Raw genomic sequence first — 27,861 nt, forward strand, 5'->3', positions numbered from 1 at the left:
ACCAGGTACTCATTGGTGGGGTCATGCCGCATCAGGAAGGCCCTGGCAAAAGTGTAGGCGATGCGGGCACTCTCCTTCATCACCTCCCCCAGCTGGCCTGTCACCTCCAGGCTCCCGTCCTTGTCCTTGCTGTTCTTCTCCTGAGGCCGCCTTGGGGATGTCTCGACAAACAGCGTGGAGCCTCCTGGAAGACACCAGTGTGTAGGGGCTGTGAGCTCTGAGATAGATTCCCAGGGTAGCCACTCCCCCTCAATGCTGGGCCACCGTCTGCAACACTTCCTCACCCACCTCTCCTCAGCCTAGCACCTCCTCTGTCTCGTGTCAGCGCCCATGCCACCTAAGGGAACCACTGTGCACTGGCCCTACCCTGTGTACCTTCACACAGGCTGCCAACACCAGGCACAAATTCTTACATAAGAGCTTTAAATATCACCCAAATAAGCAAACTTTTTGTCAACCAGAGCCTGCTTCCTTTACAAACCCCCAAAAACTGCACCCAACCCCTGCCAGAGCAACCCCTGGGCTCTAAAAGACCCTGAAGCCCAAGTGGAGCAATGTCACCTAGACACAGAAGTTCCCTCTCACCCCTCCCCCTGCTGGGTGGTGTCCCAGGGTCTCATGCTGTGAAGGACTGTCCCACATGCAAGCCTGTCAAAGCATCGCCTAAATAAAGCTCATGGAGTACACCTGCCACCTTGTGGCCACCTCTCCAACAGCCCCAATTCCCTTGGTCTCATTGTGCGCCACCAGCCAGCCAGAGGGCGGTTCAGAGCAACAAAGTACAAACTTGTCCCAGAGGACAAACGGAAGGACGTGCAGCACTCACCCATGGCGGTCCAGGCCAGCCCCATGACCACGCCAGGTGGCGTCACTTCATACATGCGTTCCACAGTGAACACCGGCTTCCCCACAAAGTCCTGCAGGTTCTCAGGTGTCACCTCCACCAACTCAGCCTGACCACTGACAATCTTGTAGGCGGACTTCCTTAAGACCTGGGGCAGGTGAGGCAGGATGATGGGCAGCCGGTCCCCACTCACCACATCCATCTCCTTTTGCTTTAATTTTTAAATTGTGTAAAATGCACATCACATAAAAAATGTACCACTGTAGCCATTTCTAAGAGTGCAACTCAGTGGCATTAAGTACATTTCACACTGCTGTGCAACCACCCCCACCGTCCATCTCCAGAACGTTCTCAGCTTCCCAAACAAAAACTCCCCAGCCCCTGGCACCCACCATTCTTTTATGTCTGTGAGTCTGACTGCTGGGGACCTCACAGAAGTGGGGTCAGACAGCATCTGCCCTGTGTCTGGCTCCCTTCGGTCACATCACACCCTCTAGGCTCACCTTCTCCACCTGCTTCTGCAGGTTGCGCACTCCGCTCTCCCGGCAGTACTGCTTAATAAGGACAGTCAGCACGTCCGATGACAGCTTGGCCTTGCTTTCATCCAGGCCGCACAGGGCACGGGCTTGAGGCACCAGGTACCGCTGGCAGAGAGGGGAGCTCTGTCAGGATCCTCCTGGGACCTTCCCCATCCCCAGGTCTCAGGATCCAGGTCCCAGCACCCAGCTACAGATCCCTGGCTGGTAAAGACAGGGCTGAGGTGGTCCCTGCCTTCATGGAACTCTGGTCCCTGAGGAAGCTGGGGTCGTCCAATGAACACAGGCTGTCAGGGCAGGCTAAAGGGTGGCACTGATGGTGAAAGTAGCCAATAAGGCTTGGAGGGATGGTAACAGTATCTGGGCTGAGCTCAGTGGGTGCCAGGACCCTGAACAGTGGGGTCCACAACCTACAGACCCCCAGCCAACCACCCCTGCTCCTACTACATCCTCTGCCCAGATCCAATTGCTATCCTCTCTCCAGATGGCATCTTAGATGTCACTTCCTTCAGGAAGGCCTCCCTGATTCCTGGGCTCACCCCACATACGGACAAGGTTTTGTAGCTGCTGCCCGGAGCAGACAGAGACTCCATGGTCACCCACAGCCCAGCACAACTCCTGCTGTACAGCAGTCTCTGGACAGACAGCCCTGAGCACTAGGTAGGGGACAGAGCCAACTGACACTGCAGTTGGCCCTGGAGCTCCCAGAAGTCCTTGTGTCCCTCCTGTCATATCCCTTCAGGGGTTTGAAGGAAGCCCCCACCCAGACCCTGAATCAGCCCATCCTTCACCCGTTTTGAGTCCTATGGATGGAGGGCAGATATGGCAGGGAGTCCCAGCACCCCTGCCACCCGAGTCCTTATCCCTTCCCTCCCCCTGGGGCCCAGTGCCCGTCTCCGGGCTGCAAAGGCATGGAGGGGAGAAACCCTTTCCAAATAGTAAACACTGCAGCCCTTCCCTATGCCTCATCCTGTGTCACTCTTTTTGGGCTGTTCCCAAGGTACATCCTATATAATAAACGAGTAAACTAAACTCTTTTCCTGAGTTCTGTAAGCTGTTCTAGTCAACTATCAAACCCGAAGAAGAGGTTGGTTGTAAGAACCCAGCTTACAGCTGGTTGGTCAGAGGAGAGGCCGGGACTTGTGAGTGGCTCCTGAAGTTGGGGCAGTTCTGTGGGATGAGTCCGGAACCTGTACGTTCTGCCGCTAACCCTGGTAGTGTCACTGAAATGCAGGACACCCAGCCAGAAAACTGGCTGGTGGGGGCAAACACCCCACACCTGGTGTCAGAGGTGTGACATTACAGTTTACAACACGCCATGTTTCTTTTGGTTAGACCTCATACTACGTACATGACACGGGGATCAGTATCCTGTCTCCCTCCCCCTCAGGTTTGATAGTTGACTAGAACGGGAATGGGAGCTCTGAGAGCAGGGGCACTGTGGACTGAACCCCCAACTCTAAGTGCCCAGTACTTAGTGTGCACTCAGATGCTCAAGCCTGAGCACAGTGGGGCACCCCTCCCCAGGGCTTGACAGATGGGATACCTGGCCTCACCTCTGCAATGGCAAGCTTCTCCTGGGCCACATAGCCCGACACGTTGATCATCTCCATCCGGTCCCTCAGTGGCTCTGGGATGGTCTCAATGACGTTGGCCGTGCAGATGAACAGCACCTAGGGAGCCAGTGTGAGGTGCTGGAGAACTGGCCACCCTACCTCTCCCTGCCAGGGTCAGGCCCCAGGCAGGACACACACCTTAGATAAGTCCACGGGCACGTCCAGGTAGTGGTCCAAGAAGTTGGCATTCTGCTCAGGATCCAGCAACTCGAGCAATGCTGACGAGGGGTCCCCCTGGTAACCCCGGCCAATCTTATCCACCTGGAAGGGCATCAGAGGGCAGTTGGTGTTGGCACCTTGTCCTGCCCCTTGCACCTGCTCACCAGACACTGAGGCAGGGGAACCAAGTGGGCCCAGACCCCACCTACACCAGGGACCAGAACTGGGGAAGCCCTGAGAAAGGACAAGAGAGTTGGCCTCACAGCGTGACTGTGGCAGACATGGGGTCCTCTGGGGCAGGAGAGGGGCCAGTGTCATGAGAGGGCCTTGCTGCAGTGAGGCCGCCCACAGTGACTCAGGGACCATCGAAGCCACCAGGCCATGGGTTTCATTGTGAACACAGACTGCCTGGTCAGGGCTGCCCGGAGCTCTGGGTTAGGAGGGCCCTGGAGACAGGGTTGAACCTCAGGGAAGCGCAGCCACAGCTCAGCCCTCCAGGGCCCACACACACCTCGTCTATCAGGATCAGGGGGTTCTCCGTCTTGGTCTTCTTCAGGCACTGTATGATCTTTCCCGGCATGGCGCCCACGTATGTCCGCCTGGGGAAGAGGGCACGCTGGGCGGTCAGTGCCTGCCTCATCCACTGGGGGCCACGTGCGCACTCGCAGGCCCAGCTCCCTTGGAGATCCAGGACCTCAGTGTGCCACGTGCCCTCTGGGGGGAAATGCTGGCTGCTTCTGGCCAGGCCAATCTGCAGAGCACTCAGTCACCCCGACCTCCTTTCCCAGCTCAGATTCAGGGCAGGGGACAGATTCACAGCCAGGTCTCCCTCAGACCCATCCCCTTAGTCAGCACCTCATATCCAGTGAAACCCAACAGAACAAGAAAGGCTGGGAGGAGCCAGAAACCGACACCGGGAACATCCCCAACACCTGGGGCAGGAACAGAGTGAGAGTTGAGAGAGGAAGAAGGTGAGGGCAGCAAGGGGACGACGGGTGGGCCATGTGGGCCGAGGGGAGCTTGGCAGATTTCAGTATGACAACAGCAGTCCGTCAGTTCCTTGTCCTTGTTTGGAATCCCAGACTAGCATCAGCAAAGAGCGCCCACCTGCCCATCCTTCTGGGCACCTCTCCCCAATGACCTCCCAACGTCAGACCGCCTGCACTTGTGCAGAAACTCAGCCAAAGCCTCTTCTCACCCTGGGGAGTGGTCCTTGCCGCAGCTCCTAGGCATCTCCAACTAGGGCACAGGGGGTACCAGGGTCCCCTCTGCCTTCCCTCAGGCCCACCCCCAACTTTCAGCCTCCTGCTCAACCAGCTCAGAGGTCAGTACTGAGGCAAGAACCTCCCCAGCCTCCCAGGTCAGCTCCCTGCACCCCTCCACCCTCAGAGTAGGTCTCCCAGGAATATGCACCATCCCAGCCTGGTGGCCTCCAATGCTGTGTGGGCCCTGTCCCTTCTTGACCCCTCCTGGAGCTCACACCAGGCTCTGTGCCAGGAAACCGAGAGACTGCCCACCTCCCTGCGGGTTCGAGTCAGTGAGGGGTGGAGGTCACACCCAACTCACCCTGCCCAGTGGGCGGCCAAAAGTATCCATGTTTTCAGAGACAACAAAAAGGAACTTGTAACATGGACTCAAATCATCCTTAAACACTAGTTTGCCAGGGCTTGGGGGCAGGTAGAAGGTCATGTGGCCAGGTACAAGGGAGAACAGGAAAACCTGTGGGTGGTCCATAGAGATCACGCATCTATTAGTCATTAGGGAGAAGCACCAAGAGTAGCCTATGACAGCGCTACCTTCTCCCCATCCGGCCTCCCCACCCCACCTTTGAACACTGGCAACCTGAGAACAAATACTAGTGTATCTGCTACACTTGTGTCTCAAGCAGTTTACACTTTTCCAAGAACCAACCTCTGTGGAGGCCAGCATGGCGGGAAGCTCCAGAAGAACGAAATATCCTGACTGCTCCCCGAACGGTGCCAGGCACAGGGCCAGGTAGCTGTAACCAGTTAACTGCCACGATATTTTGAATTTAATTAAAAAAGGTTCCCCACTTGCGTCTATAGACGCTTATGGTGTACAAATGGTTAAGACCCGGGACACAGAAGATACCAGCCCCTGCTCGGGGTCTGATGAGAGAGGAAAGAATCAAGACAGGTGCTCAGGCCTCACAGGTGTGGGCTGGCCCATTCTCACTGGGGAGACCACCTTGCCCCTCACTCTAGTTCAGTCACTAGTCAGACAGCCCAGGCAGAATGGCAAGCGCCAGCCCTGGAACTCTGGTGGGGCTGCTGGGGGAGTTGCTGGTGGGAACTAAGCTGGAAATGCTGACAAAGCCCTCCCTAAGAGGTCAAGATTTGGATCCAATATTTGAGCACCTGGATTCAGCCGGGCCCAGATGCCTCCACTTTTCAGTTACTAACTCCAGTGTGAGTGGAGTTTACTACTTTGCCACCCCAATCACTTTAACAAAGGCAGGAGCAGATCCAGGAGGCTGGGCCTACCTGTGCCCCTTAATCTCGGCCACATCCGTCATGCCACCGACACTGAAGCGGAAGTACTCTCGGTTCAGGGCTCGAGCGATGGAACGGGCGATGCTGGTTTTGCCCACACCAGGGGGGCCGTAGAAGCAGAGGATCTTGCCCTGGGTCGAGCCTCGGAGCTGGCTGACGGCAATGAATTCCTATGGGCAGAGGTGGGCTCCCATGAGACAATCAATCACTCGCTGCTCATTGCCTTTGTGCAGAGTAAGGGCTGTGCCTGACTTGAGTCTGGCCACCTTCTGGTACTTTCTAGGTTTCTGGGGGGTGAGAAGGGACAAGGCCTGTCCTGGAGGAGCCAACCTGACTGCAGGTGTCATCTGCCACAGGGTGGGACAGCCTGAGGCACCAATGGGACAAGTAGATGCCAGGAGAACGTGTGACTGACAATCAACTATGGATGACTACAGTACAGGCCCATTAGGCAGCTCCCCCACTTAACAGGCTCTTTCCTTCTATATTGTGGATCACAATGGCCTCCTCCTTTCTCCTGGTCTGCCCACGCCCCAATGCCCTCAGCCAGGCCTGTTTTCTTCCCCTTGTAAATCTTTGAGTCCCTGGAGCAGGGCAGGCTGGCTCTGGCAGCCCCTGACATTTCTGAGCCAATGCAACACCTCTGGCCAGGGCCCTCTACCCCTTGCCTTCCTGAACCCCTCCGTACCTCCAGACCCCCACATTCACCAGGGGGCTCCTCTGGGTCTCCCCAACAGCAGGGAGGGGATCCTGGGCCCCAGCCCCTGAGGCATCCAGACCCATATGCAAATCCAGACCATTACAGACCACGCCGTTCAGCATCTGCCCTAGGTGCAACGACCAAGTGCCTGGATGTGGGCTCAGGCTGGCCTGTGCCCAGGACCCCGGGGCCCACAGAAGAGGGTACAGGCGGCCTCACCAGGATGCGCTTCTTGACGTCCTCCATCCCATAGTGGTCCTCCTCCAGCACTGCCTGGGCCCGGGCCAGATCCAGGTTCTCGTCGCTGTACTTGCCCCATGGGATGGACGTCAGCCAGTCCAGATAGTTGCGGGTGACGCTGCCACAGGACAGACCAGAGTGGTGAGTGGGTCCCCGAGAGACACCTGGCCCCTGCTGTTGCAAATCCATGTGGCTGGTACCCACTGAGCCCAAAGCGTGAACTACACCAAGTACACTTGGCTGGCAGGCTGGCAGCACTATGGAAAGCTATCTCAGTGAGGGCCACAACTGGGAAGTATCCTGGTTCCCGCCACAAGTGCCAGGCCCGTTTCCCAGACCAGAGACACAGCGAGCATGGGGACTGCTCAGGGTCTAACACCATGGAAGCGACAGTGGTTAGAATGGAGGGGACAACCTAACCCAGGGCAAGTGACGAGACCGAAGCCTGGGAGGTGGCAGGTCAGCATTACCAAGAGAGTAACCCTGCCTGGGAGTTGTGTATCAGGGACAGGGGCCTAGAAGGGCCCCTCACTAGGGTCCTAATAAGAGACTGTATGATTGGTTCATGTTTTAAGGCTCTAGTTCAGTGGTTCTCAACCTTCCTAATGCCGCGACCCTTTAATACAGTTCCTCATGTTGTGGTGACCCCCAATTTCATTGTTACAAATTGAACATAATTAAAGTATAGTGGTTAATCACAAAAACAATATGTAATTATATGTGTTTTCCAATGGTCTTAGGCGACCCCTGTGAAAGGGTTGTTTGACCCCCAAAGGGGTCACGACCCACAGGTTGAGAACCGCTGCTCTAGTTTCTAAACACTTGTGACAGCAGCATGAAAGCTCATTAGCTGCCCGAGGAAGAAAAGCTGGGGCACCTCTAGAATGGAGGCATCAGCATCTCCCAGGGTCCTGTAGAAAGAATGTTGCCCTCCCCAGACATCTTGAGCCAGGGAGGGGCCTGGTGCTTGGGTCCTCCCTTCAGAAGGGCCATTCCAGGACCTGCCAGTCCACAAACTGCCCAGGAGCAACGCCCAGTCCCTGGGATCTGACACCACAGGCCCTGAGCCTCTCTGCCCAAACCCTGGGCAGCCATCCTGACTCACAGCCAGTGTGGGAGGGACAAGGACCGCTGGTCAAGGCTGAGTTCCCAATAAAATACGCTTACTTCCTGGCTGACTCTCAAAGCAGCAAGAGGGAGGCCAGAGGACAGAAGCCAAGGGAAGAGGGTGGCCACGGGGTGACGGTTCAGGGACTCCTGGCTCTGGCTGGAAGCACTAGCTTAAAGCCATATGTCCTTGGGTTCAAATCACTGTTCCCGACTACCAGCTTAGAGGCCCTGGTCACTGACTTGACTTTCCTGAACCCTGATTTCTTTATCTGAGAAATGGGGGTGACAAAGGCAGGTTCCGCACAGGATGGTTTGAGAGGACTGATGCATGTCACGGGCTGTTTAAGACAAGTGCTTGTGCCGGTGCCGGTGGCTTTCTGGGTCAACATGCCAGACCTGCCAGGTCACAGGCTTTTCTGAGAGCCAGATGTGACAGAGGAGCCAGCACCGCTGCCCCCAGGCACTCACTTGAACTCTGAGGAGTGGTTGTCTAGCAGGCCCAGCTTGCTCAGCTCCTCATCCACAACGTCCATGACGTGCTTGGGGACCACGAGCTCCTTCAGCCGCTCGCGGAACTTCTCCTCAATGGCGTCCTTGTCCTCCTTCTCCAGGCCTAGTTCCTTCTTGATGATCTTCAGCTGCTCTTGCAGGAGGTACTTTCGATGTGTCTGCTTGATTTTCTCCTCCACCTGCAGGGCCAAGAAGTTGCCCTCAGACCCGAGAATACACAGTCCAGTCTTGGAAAAAAGCTTTGCAACCTTTCCCAATCTGGTTCCCATTTCGCACATTTTCCCCAGGACTCTGAACGCAGAGAGCTCCTCCCCCTCAAAGGGGGATGGTCAGATGGAGACCTCTTTCTCTGGGTTCAGCCACTAGGATCAGTTGTAATTTTTAACCTAATGAGCTTCACAGCCCAAGTGCACGCAGCCCTCGGAGCACAGAAGCCTTCTCAGCTTGGGGCTGTCCCCACCCCACTTACCTCCCGCCCCAGGCGCTGCTGCAGCTTGCTCAACTCAAACTCCTTCTTGAGGAGGGACAGGGCCTTATACAGCCGCTTGGGAATCTGCCAAAAAAGGAGACATCAATCAGAATGGTTGTCCATCACTGCAGGGATGGGGGGAAGGGGTCGGGGCACTCAGCAAGCTGTTGCTAGAGAGAGCCTAAACCAGTGATGGCGAACCTTTTGAGCTCGGCGTGTCAGCATTTTGAAAAATCCTAACTTAACTCTGGTGCTGTGTCACATATAGAAATTTTTTGATATTTGCAACCATAGTAAAACAAAGATTTATATTTTTGATATTTATTTTATATATTTAAATGCCATTTAACAAAGAAAAATCAACCAAAAAATGAGTTCGTGTGTCACCTCTGACACGCGTGTCATAGGTTCGCCATCACTGGCCTAAACTGTAACAGACCACTAGCCACACTTTAACAAAAAGAGGCATGCACCCCTGTTCCAACAAGCCAGGTTCTGGAAACACCTTCTACAGATAAAACTCCATCAGGTACTCAAGCTGTGTGGATCAGGATGTTTGTACAGGTGTTGTTTGTAACAGCAAAAGACTGGTGACAACTCAAATATGCCACCACTAAATCACGGACACCACCTGATGGAATACTATGCAGCAGTTAAAAAGAATGAGGGCGCTGGATGTGAATGAAGGACATGTGCTGATGTGAAATCATCTCAAAAAGGGAGCTGAGGACACCAGCCAGCCTGGGAAGCGGCCCGGCACGCGGAATAGGCCCGGCACAGTGCATGTGCGGACAACTCACATTGGTCTCCTCCAGGACATCCTGCAGCTCGTGGGACTCTGCTCCAGTCAGTGCAGCACCCATGTCGCTCAGGTAGATGGGGTTGTCCACCACCCTCTGGCCCGCCTGCATCATCTGCAGCACAGACTCTCTGGAAGGGACAGAGGGATGCTGTCATGGGGCACGAGGACCATGACAGCAGCTGGGACTTCACTCCTGCTGGCCCTGTCTCATGGTCCCTAGCAGCACTGAGAGCCAGCATTGCATATGGGCCTCCCCAGCTTCAGGACCAGTAGGGCCTCCTTGTCCTAGAATCATGAGTGTAACACCTCCAGCCCAGATAGAAGCCCCCTATGGCAGCCACGTGGTAACCTCATAAGATCCCCCTTCACTACAGCTAATGACAACAAAGGCTTCCAGCCAAATCCAGATCCTTGTTAGCAGGAAGACGGCAAAGAACCTGGGCCAGGTCAGCCATCCCACCCCAGGATGTCCCTGTTAGAAGGGAAGAGGCTCCACCTGCACAGGACTGGGCCTGGGTGTCAAATTCCTGCCCCCAAAAGGTTTTCAACCAGGACACTCTTGAGAAAAATTTCTGCCAACCCAGGTGCCACAGAGAGAGCCCAGCCTGGCCTCAGGAAGGGCTACCCACACATTCCGGTTGGGGAGGGTGCAGGACACCAACCTGTAGAGTGGGTTCAAGGCAATGATGTCCCGGATGGTCTTCACGATCTCAGCTGTCAGGGCCTGGAAAGTGAGAAGACTAGCATGGATCACGGGGTCCTGGGGCCAGTGGGGCAGAGGGGCACTGTGGCCCTAGGGAGCCCCTCCCACCTGGTCCTGGCCAAGGATGGCCTTAGAGACCCAGGAGCAGAGCCAGAATTCACCAGTCACGGGGACACCGAACCAACTGAGCAAATACTAAAACCAACTCCATCTCCTTACACCATTCTAATCTTAGAACGAGGCGTTTTGGGGTTGGGGGGAGAGAGGATTTCTTACAGAGGGAGCGGGGTTTTCTTTACTCTTTTATCACTCACAACTGACACTCCTCAACCTTGGCCACAAAACACGCAGGCTGTGACTTCTTTGTCTGGGATCTGCCTGAGTCACTAGGGCTCTCAGCCTGTTCCTCCTGGAACCTGGCCACAGGTCCCTTTAGAGGTGGGGCCCTAGGCTGTGGACCCATGGGTACTGCGTTCCTTCTTGCCTTTGTTCCCTGCCACAGTGAAGCTGGTCTTGTTCTGGAAGGACCACCAGGCAGTTTACAACATACATACCCACACCTCATTTGTTTCCAGAAGGCCCGGTTTGCAGCATATTGTACTCCAATGAGGGCACCAGTGGGCATGAAGCAAGCAGCCACAACGGCTGGGGTTTTCTAGTGTAATCTCATAGTATCTAGTTATTGGATTTGTCCCTGAATTGCCTGAGTTGATCTTTATAGAAGGAAGCCACTGAAGGTCCATCGCCCTTGCGTGAACAAGGATGAGTGCGCTGTCTCTCCAAGGTCCTCGATTCTTTTTTCTTTTTTATTCAAGCCCTTGTGTTGAGGGCTGACTTTCAATAAATCACAGTGGGGGAGCTGCTCTGCTACATACAGGTCATCTACAAATGGTTTAGCACCGTTTCCCACGAATGTGCCTTGCATGACGGGTGAAGGGGCAGCCCCTTTCCAGCCCAGCCTGTTTCCCAAGACAAGGGCTCTCAGCACCAGACCCCCAGCCTGGTCCTTGATTCTTTTCATAACACCATCTATGTCTTTGCCTTTCCCCCACTACACAATCCTCATAGGAAACTCTGAAGCTGTGCTGTTTATGACATACAAACCCACACCTCAGTTCGGCAGCCACTGGTAGCTATTCACTTAAATAAAATGGGCGTTCTCTTGCTCAGTCACACCAGCCATAGGTAGAGTGCTTAATAGCCACAGGTAATGGTGCCGAATTGCAGAATATTTCCACCATGGAAGGTTCTCCCAAACAGCTCTGCTCTCAAGGGCCCGGGTGGCCCTGGACTGCTGGTACAGGCCAGTGGCAAATGCAGCCAAGCCCCTTCCAGCACCCACAGCTGACATCACCAACCAATCACAGCACTCCTTCCCTCGGAGCTCAGAAGCTGCCCCAGAATCCTTCTCGACATAGTGCCTTGGTGTCCTGGTTGGGCAGCTCAGTTGGTTAGAGCATGGTCCCTATATGCCAAGGTTGCAGGTTCGATCCTCAGTGAATACACAAATTAAATGTAATAACAAATCAATATTTCTCTCGCTCTCTAAAAATAAATTTTAAAAAAAGAAAGGAAAAAACCACAGTGCCTCAGAATCAGACCAAAGCTATTCACTATATTCCTACCCAGCAGTCACCCTGTCTAGAAGTTGCACTAGAAGAACAGGTGGAAGGACACTCCCACCACCACCTTGAAAGTTGGCTCACCAGGAAGGCTGTTTCTTTCCCGTCTCAGAGCCCAAGTTCCCGAGGAATGTGCCCTGCTTCCCCGCCCCGATGCACCAGGCTTGGGGGGAAGGCTGGAGGCACCTGCCCGGAGATCGCAGGCTGTGGCTGGACCTGGGTTCAAACCCTGCCTCCTTCGAGAGCAGCTAAGGACCCCAGTGGATTTCCTTCACTTTTCTCATCCCAGTTTCTCCCAAGGACTTTTTTGAGGAAAAGTGTGCTTTGCACTCTCAAACAATGAGTGCTGCAACAGGCTAGCCCAGGGGTGGGCAAACTTTTTGACTCGAGGGCCACAATGGGTTCTTAAACTGGACCGGAGGGCCGGAACAAAAGCATGGATGGAGTGTTTGTGTGAACTAATATAAATTCAAAGTAAACATCATTACATAAAAGGGTACGGTCTTTTTTTTTTTTTAGTTTTATTCATTTCAAGCGGGCCGGATCCGGCCCGCGGGCCGTAGTTTGCCCACGGCTGGGCTAGCCCCTTCCTCAGGAGTGCTGACTCACCTTCACTTCCTCTGTGACCTGGAAGTCCTCATGGACAACATTCTCGACTTCCACCATGAGCACTTCGCTGGGGGTGCCTGAGTTGGGCTCCACCACCACCTCCATCTGGCGCCTGACACCCAGATCCTCTTCCGCCTCCTTCTTGCTCCGCTTTGGCTTCCGGCGGGGTTTCTGCTTCTCAGCCTCGGCCTCCTCCGGCTCCACCTCCAGCTGTCTGCTGATGTGAATCCTGTAGCCGGGAGCGAGGCAGAGATGGAGCCGCTGAGGTTGGGAGGGGCCGTGCCCTAATGAGGCCCCCAGTGCTGATAACTAAGGGTCTTGCTGGGCCCAGGGCAGGGTAACTACAAACTCTGGAGCTGAAGACTGAGCTACTTTCTCAGAACCCAAAGACCAGCATCCCCCTCTGCCCTTAGACTCCAGCAGACCCATCCATTCCATTCCCACACCAATGCCCCACTGTCCTCCACAAACTGATGGATGAGCCAGTGGAAACCAGTTCTGGGGACCATTACGAGCTGCCACCTCGGCAGAGCCCATCTCTGGGACTCTGCCTGCCTCTCTCACTCGGAGCTCACTCCTTCGTGTTGTTCAGGTCTCGATTCAAGGGCACCTCCTCAAGGCCAGATCCCGTCACCCTGCCCATCCTCATCTCCCTCCTTCCCTAAAGCACCCATCACCATTTGATTTCAGCTTGTGACCTGTTTTCATGCCTCTGGTGTCCTCCCACAAGGGGTGCTCCCACCCTGTCTCTCCATCCAGGTGTTGTATGACGTGTTCCGCCTCCCCTCTGTCACACAGGTAACTAACAATGGTGCCTTCCTCAGAGAAGGGCCTGACAGCCACCACAGATGCCTACTCGGTGCCCAGCTGTCGTCAGCAAGGTGCACAGAGAAAAGGAGGCCTGGCCTCAGGAGAGAGGGCTCATTCTATAGGGCACCTCATTCTGTAAGGCAGGGCAGTTAGCAGGCACCACTGTTTATTAATTCGGACTGAATCTTATTCTCTTCCCTCTGGCTCATGAGTCCTTCCAGGACACAGAGGAACAGCCTCTTCCCTAAAACAGACTAGCAGGAACAGATGAAGGGGTGTGGAGGCTCAGTGCAGGGAGTGCCACCAGGACTTTCACAGAATCAGGGCCCGGCACAGGCCCTTTCCCCAGAGTGTATCTGGAGTGCTGCCCAGCTGACACAAGAAAAAGGCTAGGTGAGAAAAACGATGGAAGGCTGAATTCAATAAATGCTGTCAGTGTCGCCAATGAGGGGCTTTTCAGAACATTCACTGTATCTTCACTACACGTTATCAGCTTGTACTCTGACATGTTCTCATGTGTATTTGATCACAGGACTCTTGTGAAGCGTCTCACAGGACCAATGTTCCTTGGAACACATGTGAAAAGCTGGTTAGTTCCTCTATCGCAGTGGTTCTCAACCTTCTGGCCCTTTAAATACAGTTCCTCATGTTGTGACCCAACCATAAAATTATTTTCGTTGCTACTTCATAACTGTAATGTTGCTACTGTTATGAATCGTCATGTAAATATCTGATATGCAGGATGGTCTTAGGCGACCCCTGTGAAAGGGTCGTCCGACCGCCAAAGGGGTCTCGACCCACAGGTTGAGAACCGCTGCTCTATCGAGAGCTTCAACCTTACAGATTTTTAAAATTAATCGTGATAGTTACAAGGGCTTAAACTGGACTTACAAACATATGCAGTCCTTTGACAGTTAAAAATTCCCTGGGCCGAAACCGGTTTGGCTCAGTGGATGGAGCGTCGGCCTGCGGACTGAAAGGTCCCAGGTTCGATTCCGGTCGAGGGCATGTACCTTGGTTGTGGGCACATCCCCAGTGGGGAGTGTGCAGGAGGCAGCTGATCGATGTTTCTCTCTCATCGATGTTTCTAACTCTCTATCTCTCTCCCTTCCTCTCTGTAAAAAATCAATAAAATATATATTTAAAAAAAAAAAAATTCCCTGGACCACAAGGAAGTGTGTCTGGGTGAAAAACTGCAAATTGCTAAGAATGACAATACAGCATTATCTGCAGGCAGATGCAGACACGTGCACTTGGAGGAAAAGCAAGTCCAACTGTGAACAGCGGACACCTAGACATGAGACATGAGGCAACTTGCTACTTTGTTTTTGTGATGCTTTTTAAAATAACGTGCATTAAAGAAACGACGTCTCACGGACCACCCATACTGCCACTTTAACAAGGGAACACTGAGAAGGGAGGTTCCAGAGATGACGTCTTAGCCTCAATCTCCAGCTTTGGTGTGGTCACTGGAGTGATCAGGCCGCAGGGATGACTGAGAAGGGTGAGTCAGTGCTGGGACCTGTGGGTACTCAGAACCACCCTCCCCACCAGTGTCCCACAGACCCCCGAACCTCCTGTGTCCCATGACAATCATGCGCAGCTTGTCCCCAAGGTCCTGCATCTCGTGGATCTGGACAAACGTTCCCGTGTGGTAGATCTCGTCCAAGCTCTCGACCACGTCAGACTCGTTACTGAGGGAGAGAGACACAAAGGAACATCGGCACAGGCTCTCTAATTCCCATGGAGTGTCTCAGGCTAGGCTGGAGGAGGGAGAGGCGAAAAACTCAACTGGCCTGGACTGAAAACCAACAGTGACCTCCTTGCTCCCACAGGGGCTCTGGAGCCCAGTAAAGTACCTGCCAGCTAAGGAATACCAGTGGCAACTGCACAGGTGAGTAGCTCCTGGCCATGGGGCATCCTGGATGGAATTTTCATTCCATTCCAAAATCCCAGGACAGAGCCTACTCAGGACACCCTAGACTTCTAACTTGGAAGTGGAACTAATTCCTGCCTGGAGTCAAGGTGGACATATCCAAAGCGGTGATATCTGCCCACTTCGCTCTGTGCTGAAGCGGCCTTGTAGGTGTGCATGTTTTAACACCAAGGGTCCTCGAGGTTAATACCCCCCCCACATCTTGACAAGGCATGAAGCCCAGCGCTGCAAGCCAAGCCTTCAGTCCAGGCTATAAAGCAGGGGTCCTCAAACTACGGCCCTCGGGCCACATGCAAATACAAATATTGTATTTGTTCCCGTTTTGTTTTTTTACTTCAAAATAAGGTATGTGCAGTGTGCATAGGAATTTGTTCATAGTTTTTTTTAAAACTATAGTCCGGCCCTCCAACGGGCTGAGGGACAGTGAACTGGCCCCCTGTTTAAAAAGTTTGAGGACCCCTGCTATAAAAGAACACTTGGCTCTTAGCTGAGTCCCCTGTAGGCTCTACTTGGTTTCTTTCAGGTCAAGGGTCAGAGGTCCAGGCTACTTTAGGGAGCAAAACTGGTGGTGAGCTACACTCCAGGGCGACTTCAGCAAAGGAGTGAAGGAAAAATTACACTTACGTGTCATCTCTCTTTAGAAAGACGCCGGCATATGGCTGGGCAAGACGGACTTTCCTTCTTAGCAGCTCAACCAACTTCTTATTTTTAACCTAGCAGGACAATGACCCCAAAGTGAAACGCAGGGTAGGTTTTCTAGCTGACATTTTGACAGCAGCTCTAACATTTCTATATTATTCTCTGGGGACATGCTAATCTGATCAAGGTCACTAACCAACTTAGTCCAGGAACCCCTGGACCAAAAACAAACAAAAGACAGATATATGAACCACTGCATTCCTCGGTGGTTCTCCCCCTTCCTAAAGAAAACTCAAAGTAGACAAATGGCCAGAACTAAGAAACTGATTTAAGGTTCAACTTCAAGAGCTGTTTCAGTGGCAAAATGTAAAGCCTAAAATCTAAACGTTACTGATTTCATCAGTGTCAGAACTACACTAAATGTGTGTAATTCAAATGTGCCCACCCCACAGGATATTAACTTCCTCTAATCTTCACTGAAAGTATTTCCCAATCACATCTTTATCCTATTTATTGATCGTTGAAACCCCCAAGCTCACAGCACATTCTCTTGATGTCATTTTGGCGACAGGTAGGGGGTTAATGATGTCTCCTAGGAAACAGTTAATGGGGGGTGGTGCACAGATGTCTTTTAGGGTTCAAATGATTTCTTTCAAGCCTGCGCTAATTCCCAGACGGGACTGCCTAAACTTGATGGCTCTCAATCTTTAGCATACATAGTTTCTGATGCAGGAAATCTAAAGAGGGCCTGAGAGTTTGCATTCTAAACAAGCTCCCAGGTGATGCTGCTGGTCCAAGCACCAAAATTTGAGAACCAGTGTTTTAAATATATATATTTTATTGATTTTTTTACAGCGAGGAAGAGAGAGGGCTAGAGAGTTAGAAACATCGATGAGAGAGAAACATCGATCAGCTGCCTGCTGTACACCCCCTACTGGGGATGTGCCCACAACCAAGGTACATGCCCTTGACCGGAATCGAACCTGGGACCCTTGAGTCCGCAGGCCGACGCTCTATCCACTGAGCCAAACCGGTTAGGGCGAGAACCAGTGTTTTAACTCTAACAGCGGCTCTTAACTTAGGGTCTGGGAATTCCTGTCACTATGGATGCATTTTTCCCCGGTGAAAGGTCCATCAGGAGGGTACATCAACCCAATAAAAATTAAGAGCCTCTAGTCCAGCAGTTCTCAACCTGTGGGTCGCGACCCCTTTGGCGGTCGAACGACCCTTTCACCGGGGTCACCTAAGACCATCCTGCATATCAGATATTTACATTACGATTCATAACAGTAGCAACATTACAGTTATGAAGTAGCAACGAAAATAATTTTATGGTTGGGTCACAACATGAGGAACTGTATTTAAAGGGCCAGAAGGTTGAGAACCACTCTAGTCTATAGTCTGAAGCCACTGATAAGAAGAGAACCTACTGGGGCAAATTAGCCCCATGCAGTCAACTACAGAAACAAAAGTAATCGGAGCTTGGTTAACAAGTTCAGAAACACTAATTGGGTCCACGAAAGTTTTCCTCATTTCTCCTCTGCTAACAGCTGACTGTTGCATCTCGGCACCTCCCCTTCTTTGGCATGATCCCTTTTCATTACAAAAATATGAGTACCACATGCCAGTCTCATGCTATCCACAGCGACTCATTTAACCCTCCTGGCTAGCTCTAGGTGGACAGACACAATCTCTTAGAAGAATCATTATCTCTGCTTGGGCACCTGCCCCTTTGCTGGGCTGAGGGGACCACACCTGGTGAACAGTCCTGGCCCCAGGGGCCTGGTAGGGTAGAGAGGACTGCTGATGGTGGGTCAAAGACGGGAAAGAGCTCTCCAAGGCAGGCTTCTGAAATGTCAGGAGAGCCCCACATAAAAGACAACAGGTGCAGCTGCTTACTACTGAGGCACACTAAGCACCAGGTACCATTCTAGATCCTTTACATGACCTCATTTATTTCCCACAACAACTCATAGAAGATACTATCATGTCCATTTCACAGATGAGAAAATGAAGGCCCAGAGCAACAGCTTGCCCAAGGTTCCGGTTCCAGAACTAGGGATGATGGAGTCTGCCACAGGGTCCTACCCTGGGACCTCCAAATAACCACTACTCAACATCAAGGCAGGCCCTGGAAGAGCAGCTCAGGCAGACATCAGCAGCAGTGCAAAACAGGAGGTGGAGGGGCCTCTTCTGTGCCCTGCTCACTGGCTGGCTGCTGTCCCTCTGTTTTGTCCCGTCCCAAGGCATCCCTGAGATTTACTTAGCAGAGGGGGCGAAGTTGGAGAGTGAATACAGAGGCTGACTCATTGTATGACCTTGCTTAGACAGTTAAAGATAACCTTTCTCCTCCATGGACTCCAGTTTCCACATCATTAAAAAAGGGGTGGGGTGGGGGAGGGAGGTATTTGTGTCCTTCCTGCTCTAAAAAGGCAAGTTCCTTGCACTCAGTGTTTTCTCCCTATTACATCACCCTGGTTCCCCACCCAACCCTCCCTTTAGGTGTCTCAGTCTGAAAGGACCTTGTTTCCTGCCTCTTTCCATTACAACATCCGTTCCTTAGGCACAGGGACTGTTTGATTTGTTCACTGCTGTACCTCAGTGCTGGCGACATGGTAGGGGGTTGGGAACACTCCGCTGCACCCCTCGGAGATTCCCCTCCCACCTTCCTCCTCCGTCCCTTGCTCTCTTACTCCCTGTGGTATTCATTGTCTTCCAGCACATACTTTACTTACTAATCTTGTTCATTGCTTCTTGCTTCTCGCTAAAATATGAGCTCCGAAGGCAGGAATTTTGTCTTGTTCACTGCTGTACCCCTAACAGCTAGAACTGAACTTGGCACATGATCTAGAAATACTTGTTTAAGAAAGGAATTAATCCTGATCCCAGAGAGGCTCATCACCAGAAAGGCCACTCTGGGGAGACGGGGTGAGAAAACATGTACCAACACCTGCAGAAAAGTAACTGGCGCAAGACTGCTTTTCGGGTTCTTTTCAGAGCCGGATGTCTGTGATGACACGCTAAGTGCACGGTCCTAAGCTCTCTGGGTCCAACTCCCCTTAAGACAGTGGTTCTCAACCTTCCTAATGCCGTGACCCTTTAATACAGTTCCTCATGTTGTGGTGACCCCCAACCATAAAATTATTTTCGTTGCTACTTCATGACTGTAATTTTGCTACTGTTATGAATTGTAAATATCTGATATGCAGGATGTATTTTCATTGTTACAAATTGAACATAATTAAAGCATAGTGATTAATCACAAAAACAATATGTAATTATACATGTGTTTTCCGATGGTCTTAGGCGACCCCTGTGAAAGGGTCGTTCGACCCCCAAAGGGGTCGCGACCCACAGGTTGAGAACCACTGCCTTAAGAGCTCCTAGAGGAGGAATTTGGCTCCAGTTCACCAAGCTAGTGATTAGCAGACAAAATTCCAACTCCTGCCTTGGATAAACTTCGTGTCTGAAAAACTTTGGAGAAATGAGGGTGCTAAACTTTCCCTCGGCCCAACTCGCTGCGAGCAGAGGTGGGGAAACGGAGGACAACGGAGGAGACCGCATTACCTCGATAATCTTGATAAAGCGCGGGAACACCGGATTGCGGGTGACGGCGATGAGTGGCAGGTGCGGGAACACGTCCGGGATGGTCATAGGTGTCAGCGCCGTTATGACGGGGCCTTCGCCGCCGCCCGCGCTGCCCCCCGCGCCGGCGGCGCCATCCTCCACGCCGCCCTCGGGGGCATCCTCGCCCCCCGAGAATCCGCTGCCGCCGCCGCGGCTGTTCGCCTCCCAAAGCCCCCGCCACTGGCCGGCAGCCGTGGGGCCACGGCCCCAAAGCGCCCACGGAGGAGAAGTGTCGCAGGCCCGCAGGCCTCTGTGCAACCACGCTCCGGCCGCAGATTGCACCCGCCCCCCGGCGACAGCCAGCAGTGGCCGCCGTAGCGCCCAACACCGCGCAGCGCCCCACAGCCGCACGTATCCTGTGCCCGCCGCCATGGCCCGGCCATCCTGGTGGCGCACAGGGCTTGCGTCATTTCCGCTCACTGGACTGAAGTGCACGTGACGTCGGGAGCGTGCTCTGGGACCTACGGGGCGGGGCGGGGCGGGGCCGGGCCTGAAGAGGGGGCGGGGTTCAAGCTCTCTCCACGCACCCACCTCCTCCAGCCAACCAGCTGGCACCGCCCAAGCCTCTTCGGGTCACGTGGAGGTGAGCACGCGCTCTCACCCGCAGGAAAGTGACCGGCTGTTGCTGAAAGTGAACCTTCGGGGAACGTGTGGAGACGAGTGATGTGCGCATGCTCAGGCTCCTGGTTGGTGAATTCGAACTTCCCCGGGAGACACTGCGCTCAAGCTGAAGTTGTCAACGCGCCCCAGCAGCCCCATGCTCCTGCCCATGCTCCAGGGGCCGGTTGGGGGGAACGACGCGCGCATGCTCAGGCTCCAGTGAGAGCATGCGCGTGTGCCTGTTTGCGCGTGTCCAGGTTCTGGAAGGGGACGGTTGAGGTGGGTGGATTTAGGCTTCCCAGGAGCCGAGGTGCGCATGCTCAGGATCCGCGGCGACCCCAGACGCGGTGCCCAGGCTCTCTTCTGCGCATGCCCACACTGTGGAGCAGCACCCTGCGGCGGTTGAGGACGGTGGTGGCGGCGGCGGCGCCTCTAACCAGATGCTGGTGTTGATGCTTGTCGCGGTAGCGTCCTTGCGGCTCTGCTCGCTGGCCAGAGCTCAGCCGCTGTGCCGGTGCGGCCGCCCTTCCGGGTTTGGGGTGCTGCCAGGGGTCGGGAAGGAAGGTTGGCTCCTCTGAGTGGAGGCCTGGGCGGAATCCGGGGAGGATTGAGGTTTCCCAGTTCTCTCTTCAGGAATCAAACGTGATACCTCCCCTTCTCTCACCCCATTCTAACCTATCCAGTCCATCACCACGTCCTCCCGTTGCCACTTCAAAACTTTGGACTGTTCCAACCCTTCAAGCCACTTCCACTGCCACCACCCCAGGCTGTGCCTTTCTAGGCAGCACTCAACGCAGGCAGCCAGAGGAATTGATAATCTAATTTGATCTCGTCATTCCCCTTCTCTGGTTCTCCGTGGCACCCGGAATAAAACCCGAGTTCCTGGAGCAGCCTGCATTTCCTCGCATGCTCTGGCCCCAGGCTTCTCAACAGCAGCGCAGCTGACACGTAGGGCGGGTGGGGCCGTTCCGTGCACTGTTGGATGTTGAGCAGCGTCCCTGGCCGCCACCCACTAGATGCCAGGTGTACCTACTTCCCCAGGCTTTACCCATCCATCAAAAATGCCTCTAGGTATTGCCAAGGGTTCCTAGGGATTTGACAACCACCCATCTGGTCCCTGCCCACGCAGTCACTGCTCCGGGCACACTGTCCCTGAACACGGCCAACTAGACCCAGCTTTGGGGATGGGAGAGACTCGGTGCATACGACTTCCTCCGATGGTACGCTTTGCTTCCAGGTTTCTCCATGGCTCTTTCCTCGTCAATCAGATCTCTATCCCGACTTAAATAGTACTTCCTCATTTAAGGCCCCCTCCTCATATCTGCTTTTCACTATCAATCACTAACTTGTTATTTTCTTTAGACAATTTTTTTTCTTATCTGTTGCCGTCACTAGAAATAATAGCTTCATGAGAGTGTAGAATGTTTATTTTATTCACTCCATACCTAGAACATTATTAGATTTCAGTAACTGTTACATTAGTGAAGGCTACGCAAGGTGCTATACGAGCTAGACAGAAGCTATAAAGCCCAGTTCCTGTCCTCAGGGAGCTCTTGCCAGAATTGAGCTGTCACATTTAGCAGGGCCCTGTTTGGTGATGAAATAGTGAACGTGTGCTTTGGTGCATGGCCTCATTTCATCTTTACTAGTGATTCATTAACCTTGTTTTAGGATTGTGAACACAGACCCAGCGAAATTAAAGACACACAGGCCTAAAGACACATAGCTAGTCACTGTGGAGTAGGGTTTTCCAGTAAGATTTACTAGGACGATTTGTCTCAAAGTCTGTAAAGAGTTCATCTAATTCTCCCATTTCCCCATACGAGTTCTCAAAATGTGGTCCTGGATCAGCAGGAACAGCATGACCTGGGAATTTGTTACCACTGCAGTTCCCTGGATCTACAGGTGAGGCCTCGCCATATAAAGTTTATCAAGCCCTCCAGGTGCTTCTAGCACATCCAAGATTGAGAACCTCTGCTGTAAACTATACCAACACTCTCCCAGCCACCAACACCGCACACACAAAAAGAAGAAAAAGAAAACGAAGTAGGAATTCTTAATCTTCCTAATCTGGGGTCTGCAAATGGGCCTTTATGAGCACTTGGAAATATCTCCATTTTGGGGTATCCATGTGTCTCTCTGTGGGAGAGGAGGACTCCCAGTTTAGTTAGATTTTACAGGGCCTTCCATAACTGAAAAGCATCAAGAACAGGTATTTCAGAGTTAACCCAGAGACAATCTGGTGGAGTCATGATGAATATTCAATAAACATTGACAGAAGGTCTCTCTTGTCACTTATCTCTAGTGTTCACACGGTGAGGACAGGAAAGATAACTCAGGATGTTCATGAAACTCCAGGGGTATGTGACTCCATATTTAATATTCATTCTTCACTTGAATCTAATAACTAAATCAGAATATTTCCCAGTATTTTTGTTGTGCCAGTGTTGTGTTAGATATACAACACTAATCTTTACCATTGCCCTTTGAAATAAAGGATTTATCTTTCCCATTTCACTAAAAAAGTAGAGACCAAGTAACCTGGACAAAGCCAGGAGACAGAAGTGTGTTTAGAAATCAGATCACCAGTGTTCTTCTGTGTGATAGGAGATTTTAAAATCTGCAATAACATGGGAAGCAAATTTGTTTATATGACAGTACAACAGGAACTTCCTTTCCCCCCATGTGTACCTAAAATGCATGAAGAAATTGGGATAATGAGACCACAATACAATATACAGATGATGTATTATAGAATTATACATCCGAAAGCTATAAATTTTATTAACCAATGTCACCCTAATAAATTCAATTTTAAAAAGAATATGTATGAAGAAAAAAATATTTCACTTGTTAAAATAAATTACCTATTGACATTACGTCATTTGGGAAGAGGTGTCAGCATTTCTAAATAATCTCAAAGTGGCTGGTTTCTAACCTCTTAGCTTTACAATTTGTCCTCTCACCTCTCTAATAAGTAATAATCTGTAAATAAAAAAATAACATGTGGAATTAGATGTGTTATGAATTAGCTTCAGAATCTTTTTTCACTCTTTATTTTGAAATGATAGATTCACGGCAGGTTGCAGAAATAGACATCCCAGATACCCTATACTCAGTGGTGACATCTGACATAACCAGAGTATAATATCAAAACAGGAAAATGATAATGATACAGTGCACCTGCTTAATTTAGATTTCACTTTTACATTTTCAATATTGCACATTAGGACATTGTTTTCATCAAGTGTTTATTATTATTGATGTTAAGATTTTGCAACCATCTGCCCAGGATGTCCTGTATTTTTCATCTACAACACGCCTGATTAGACATCCTTGCAAGAAAAACACAGCCCTATATCTAGGGTAAGTAACCATTTTATGAATTGCTACTATCATTTTTATTAAAGTGTTAGATTTTCCCTCATTGATTCATTCAACAAAGGTTAAGGAAGATGGGTCTGTCCTGTGTTGCTAGTTACTAGCCTGCAGGGAGTCCACAATTGGGGTGGAAGAGAGATGAAGAGACCAGAAAGTACTTAATTCCAGGGCACTGTGCCCAATAAAAGTCATGTTTACCCTGGCTGGCGTGGCTCAGTGGTTGAACATTGACTTATGAACCAGGAGGTTGAGGTTCAATTCCCGGTCAGAGCACATGCCTGGTTTGCGGGCTCAATCCCTCACAGTCCTGCTCCCAGGGTCAGCCTACCACAGGCAGCTGGGACCTTAGCCCAGGCCCTCCAGGACTTACTGAGGTCCGTGCTGTCCCATCTGGGTCACCAAAACTATAACTGAAACACAGGTTTGGCTGCCTGCCACAATGAAAGACAGCCTCATGAGACAGGTGCTGTTGCAAAAGGAAAGAGGTTTATTCAGGTGCTATGACCTGGGAGAATGGTTGACTCCCATCTTAAAGACGACCCCCCCACCTGTTCAAGCCCACTATTTTTGTAGGAATAGGGAGAAGAAGGCTCCCCCTCCCCCATCCAATTATCTTCCTAGCTTTTGGCTCACTCAGGTCATATCCATTCATCTTTCTAGCTTTTTTTGTTGAATCCTCACCCGAGGATATTTCTTCCATTGATTTTTTTTTTTTAGAGAGACTGGAAAAGAGGGGGAGAGACATAAAGAGAGAAGCATCAATGTGAGAGAGGCACACTGACCGGTTTCCTCCCCCATGCGCCCCAACTGGGGTCCTAGATTGAGCCTGCAACTAAGGCATGTGCCCTTGACTGGAATTGAACCGTGAATCATTAGTCCACAGGCTGACGCTCTAACCACTGAGTAAACAAGCTAGGGCCATCGTTTTAGCTTTTGGTGCATTCGGGCCCTGTCTTTCTAGCTTTTGGCATGTTCAGGCCCTATCCATTTATCTTTATAGATTTTGCCACATTAGTGTGCCATCTTGACCAATGGGGAAGACTCCCTGGCACTCTCTGTCTATAATATCAGAGTCAGTGGAGAGTGGAGGTGTGTGTGTGAGGGGGGGGGGCGGGGAGGGGCTGCAGGACCCACCATTAAGCCCATCTCCCTACACTAGACACAGCATTTTCACATCAGGGGGAGCCCGTTGGAGTCCACAGGGTGCCCCTGGAAGCCAACATGCCTGCATCCTCTACACAGCCCCCAGACAGCGTGGCCCTCCAAAGTGGCCAGTCAACCCACACTCACCTGGCCACTGGCTGCCTGTACTTTGGCTGACTGTCTATGGTAACAACCTGGTCACATTTATTTATTTATTCTCACATGAGGATATTTTTCCAATGATTTTTAGAGAGAGTGGAAGGGAGGGGGAGAGACAGAGAAAAACATCGATGTGAGAGGGACACATCAATTGTTTGCCTCCCACAACACCCTCACCAGGGCCAGGGATCAAGCCTGCAATGTAGGTATGTGCCCTTGACCAGAATCAAACCTAGGAAAGCCAAACCAGTAGGGCTGGTCACACTTTTAATATAATGTTATTTCAAGAAGTTGAATACCCAGGCTGTACAAATTTACTCATGCAAAAATAGATGGATGGATGGATGGATGGATGGATAGATAGGTAGGTAGGTAGGTAGGTAGGTAGATAGGCAGAACCTAAATTGTTCCTTATTTTTAAATAAATTTTGATGTGTGTAACATTTTTAGAGTGACTGCCATTGTCTCCGCCCCCACCCCCACCCCTTGTGTAAAATTCTCCTAATGTAACTGTTTTATTGTTTATTTCAGACAACAACTTTTTTTCACGAGAAATAACTTTGAGAGTAGTCTTCCTCCACTTTCCATCCCTACGTCAATGCAGGTAGTTATTATATGGAACAGTCTGAAGGATGCTTGAAATACGTAATATTCAGGGTAAAGGTATAATTTGGAAATATCACATTAGTTTGTTTTTGTTCATTTGAAGTTTATTTTACAAAAATGTGTCTCTTTAAGACATTGAGAGTAGTTTCTAAGCCAAAAAAGAGTGTTAATTCTATTCTGTCCTTACTACCAAAATGGTACCTTTTTTTCCTGAAAAAGGAAGCAGAATTGTTGCCAATGCTTCCTACAATTGGTTTTGTGTTGGGAATAGATAGATTACATGCACTGATTCCAGGGCCTCCCTAAATTGTCCTAAACCAAAACAGAAAAACCTTTACACTCTTAGTAACTATCTTGAGAAATTCTACCATTAGCACCTATGCTAAAGAAGTTTTGCCATATATTAAGATACCAATGTTTCTTGGAAGCAATAGTTAATGCTCCTCATTTATCATTTATCTTTAGGCTTTATCCTTGGAGAAGGGTTTGTTGTTATTTTGTTTCTATTTTTCCGGAGAGAGAAACATGGATTTGTTGTTCCACTTATATGCATTCATTGGTTGGTTCCTGTATGTGCCCTGACCTGGGATCTAATGTGCAACCTTGGCATATTGGGATGATGGCTCTAACCAAGTAAGCTACCTGGCCAGGGCCTCCTCAGAAAAGGTTTGTTTTTTGTATTTTGGGTTTTTTGTTTTGTTGTTAATCCTCAGCCAAGGATATTTTTTTCCATTGATTTTTTTTTTAGATAGAGTAGAAGGAAGAGAGAGAGGAAGAGAGGGAGGGAGGGAGGGAGGGAGGAACATCTATGTGAGATATATTGATTGGTTGCCTCCCGCATACTCCCCAACCAGGGCCGGTGACCGAACCTGCAACCCATGTATGTGCAGTTGACTGGGAATCGAACTCATGACCCCTTGATGTGCAGGCTGACACTCTAACCCCTGAGCTATGCCAGCCAGGACTCAGAGAGGGTTTTGATGAGGGAGTGAATTTAGCTGTCTGAGGCCACCACCTCCCGGTTTTGGTTCCAGCTTACCCCAGGATACATAGTCCCCAATATCTAGGAACCAAAAAGCTCCTGTTGGCACAGATGTTTCTTGTATGTGTGTCTAGAAGTATTGCTTCCCAAATTGATATCCAAAAAGAGGTGTTTATTGATGTTATATATGTCATTATTTATAGGTTGGCATACCAGAAGTAACATCAGCACATTTTGCTGGTCCTCTATTGCTGTTAGTAGTGAATAAAAAAGTCTATATTTATAATTATAGAGCCAATTCCTGGACTGCATCAAGAGGTATATATTCTTTTTATGTGTTTTTTTGAGGGGGGCGGGAAGGAGAGAGAGAGGAGGGGGGAAAAATCAATTTGTGGCCTCCACATACGGGGATCAAACCCGCAACCTGGGTATGTGCCCTGACCAGGAATTGAACCCACAAACTCTTGGTGTATGAGATGACACTCCAACTAGCTGAGCCACCCTGGCCAGGGCCTTTTTGTATTTTTGTATTTTGTTTGAGTTCAGCCAACCTCAAAGAAATGGTTATTAATTTCGGTAGGACAAACCATACTGCTCTTTGGATGTCTGTCCCTGAATGTTACCTTGTCCTTTAAAATTCAAATGGAAGTTGGGCTGAACCCCCATTCACTGCAGATTGTAGTTATAAGCCAGAGAAACCTTGGGCAAAAATGACTTCTAGATGCTTGGTGACAACATTCCATGGTATAGATAGACCACATTTTGTACAATCATCTGCCAATGGACACTTGGGTTGCTTCTGTGCTTTAGCTATTGTGAACAACACTGTTTGAACGTGTGCGTGAGCACACGTGTACAAATATCTTCCTGAGTCCATGCTTTTAACTTTAAAATTTTTTTTTGTATACACCCAGAAGTGGAATTGGATTGGCTCTGATTCCTGGCAACACTCTGAGTGATGTCCACTCTGCCCTTCTTCCAGCAGCACTGCCCGGCTCTTGTGGACTCATGTCTGTGGCTTCTTTTACAGAATAACTCCATCTTATATTTTGTCTTCCTCTTTTACGGCTGCCTTTTCTTTTCCCCAGCATTATGTGGTTTCCAAAGAGTCCTGCCTTCTCATGATGTGCCTGAAGTAGAACAGCTTCAGTTTGGTCACTTCTGCCTCCAGCGATGTGTCTGGCTTAATTTACACTAGGGCCCACATGCCTGTCTTCCTGGCAGTCCAGAGTATCTGCAGACCTCTCCTCCAGCTCCATATTTCAAATGAATCAATCTTTCTGTCAGCCTTCTTCACTGTCCAACTTTCACATCCGGGCATAGTAATTGGGAATACCAGGGTGTGGATGATCTTAGAGACCTTGGTCTCTAATGGCACAGCTTTGCTCTTGGTGATCTTTCCTAATTCTTCTATTGCTGCCCTTCTGAGTCTCAGCCTTCTCCTGAGTTCTTGGCTGCAGTCTCCATTTGAATTGGTGACTGAAGCAAAGTAAGCAAAATCTTTAGCAATGTCTTTCTTCATTGTCTATGTCAGTGGTTGGCAAA

At 50.8% G+C, this 27,861-nt stretch overlaps 2 protein-coding genes across 2 annotated transcripts in view; one reads left to right on the top strand and one right to left on the bottom strand.

Annotated features, from left to right (window-relative positions):
• LONP1 (lon peptidase 1, mitochondrial) overlaps positions 1-19,910 on the bottom strand; it is a 23,308-nt gene extending 3,398 nt beyond the window's left edge. Inside the window, exons 1-16 of the mRNA XM_023764645.1 lie at positions 19,386-19,910; positions 15,804-15,892; positions 14,818-14,937; positions 12,434-12,662; positions 10,162-10,223; positions 9,498-9,627; positions 8,698-8,781; positions 8,187-8,407; positions 6,588-6,726; positions 5,660-5,838; positions 3,667-3,754; positions 3,135-3,257; positions 2,937-3,053; positions 1,348-1,488; positions 827-992; positions 3-184 (exon numbers count right to left, since the gene is read on the bottom strand). Of these exons, the coding sequence (XP_023620413.1) occupies positions 3-184; positions 827-992; positions 1,348-1,488; positions 2,937-3,053; positions 3,135-3,257; positions 3,667-3,754; positions 5,660-5,838; positions 6,588-6,726; positions 8,187-8,407; positions 8,698-8,781; positions 9,498-9,627; positions 10,162-10,223; positions 12,434-12,662; positions 14,818-14,937; positions 15,804-15,892; positions 19,386-19,817 (2,502 nt within the window). The 5' untranslated portion in view covers positions 19,818-19,910. The remainder of the gene's footprint in view (positions 1-2; positions 185-826; positions 993-1,347; positions 1,489-2,936; positions 3,054-3,134; positions 3,258-3,666; positions 3,755-5,659; positions 5,839-6,587; positions 6,727-8,186; positions 8,408-8,697; positions 8,782-9,497; positions 9,628-10,161; positions 10,224-12,433; positions 12,663-14,817; positions 14,938-15,803; positions 15,893-19,385) is intronic.
• Positions 19,911-20,001: 91 nt separating this feature from the next.
• Positions 20,002-27,861, top strand: part of CATSPERD (cation channel sperm associated auxiliary subunit delta) — a 46,885-nt gene continuing 39,025 nt past the window's right edge. The window contains exons 1-5 of the mRNA XM_023764646.1: positions 20,002-20,559; positions 22,351-22,405; positions 23,317-23,411; positions 25,260-25,332; positions 26,520-26,634. Coding sequence (XP_023620414.1) covers positions 20,486-20,559; positions 22,351-22,405; positions 23,317-23,411; positions 25,260-25,332; positions 26,520-26,634 — 412 coding nt within the window. The 5' untranslated portion in view covers positions 20,002-20,485. The remainder of the gene's footprint in view (positions 20,560-22,350; positions 22,406-23,316; positions 23,412-25,259; positions 25,333-26,519; positions 26,635-27,861) is intronic.

The sequence above is a fragment of the Myotis lucifugus genome, unplaced genomic scaffold (assembly GCF_000147115.1).
Source record: "Myotis lucifugus unplaced genomic scaffold, Myoluc2.0 scaffold_341, whole genome shotgun sequence".
Classification (NCBI taxonomy): Eukaryota; Metazoa; Chordata; class Mammalia; order Chiroptera; family Vespertilionidae; genus Myotis; species Myotis lucifugus.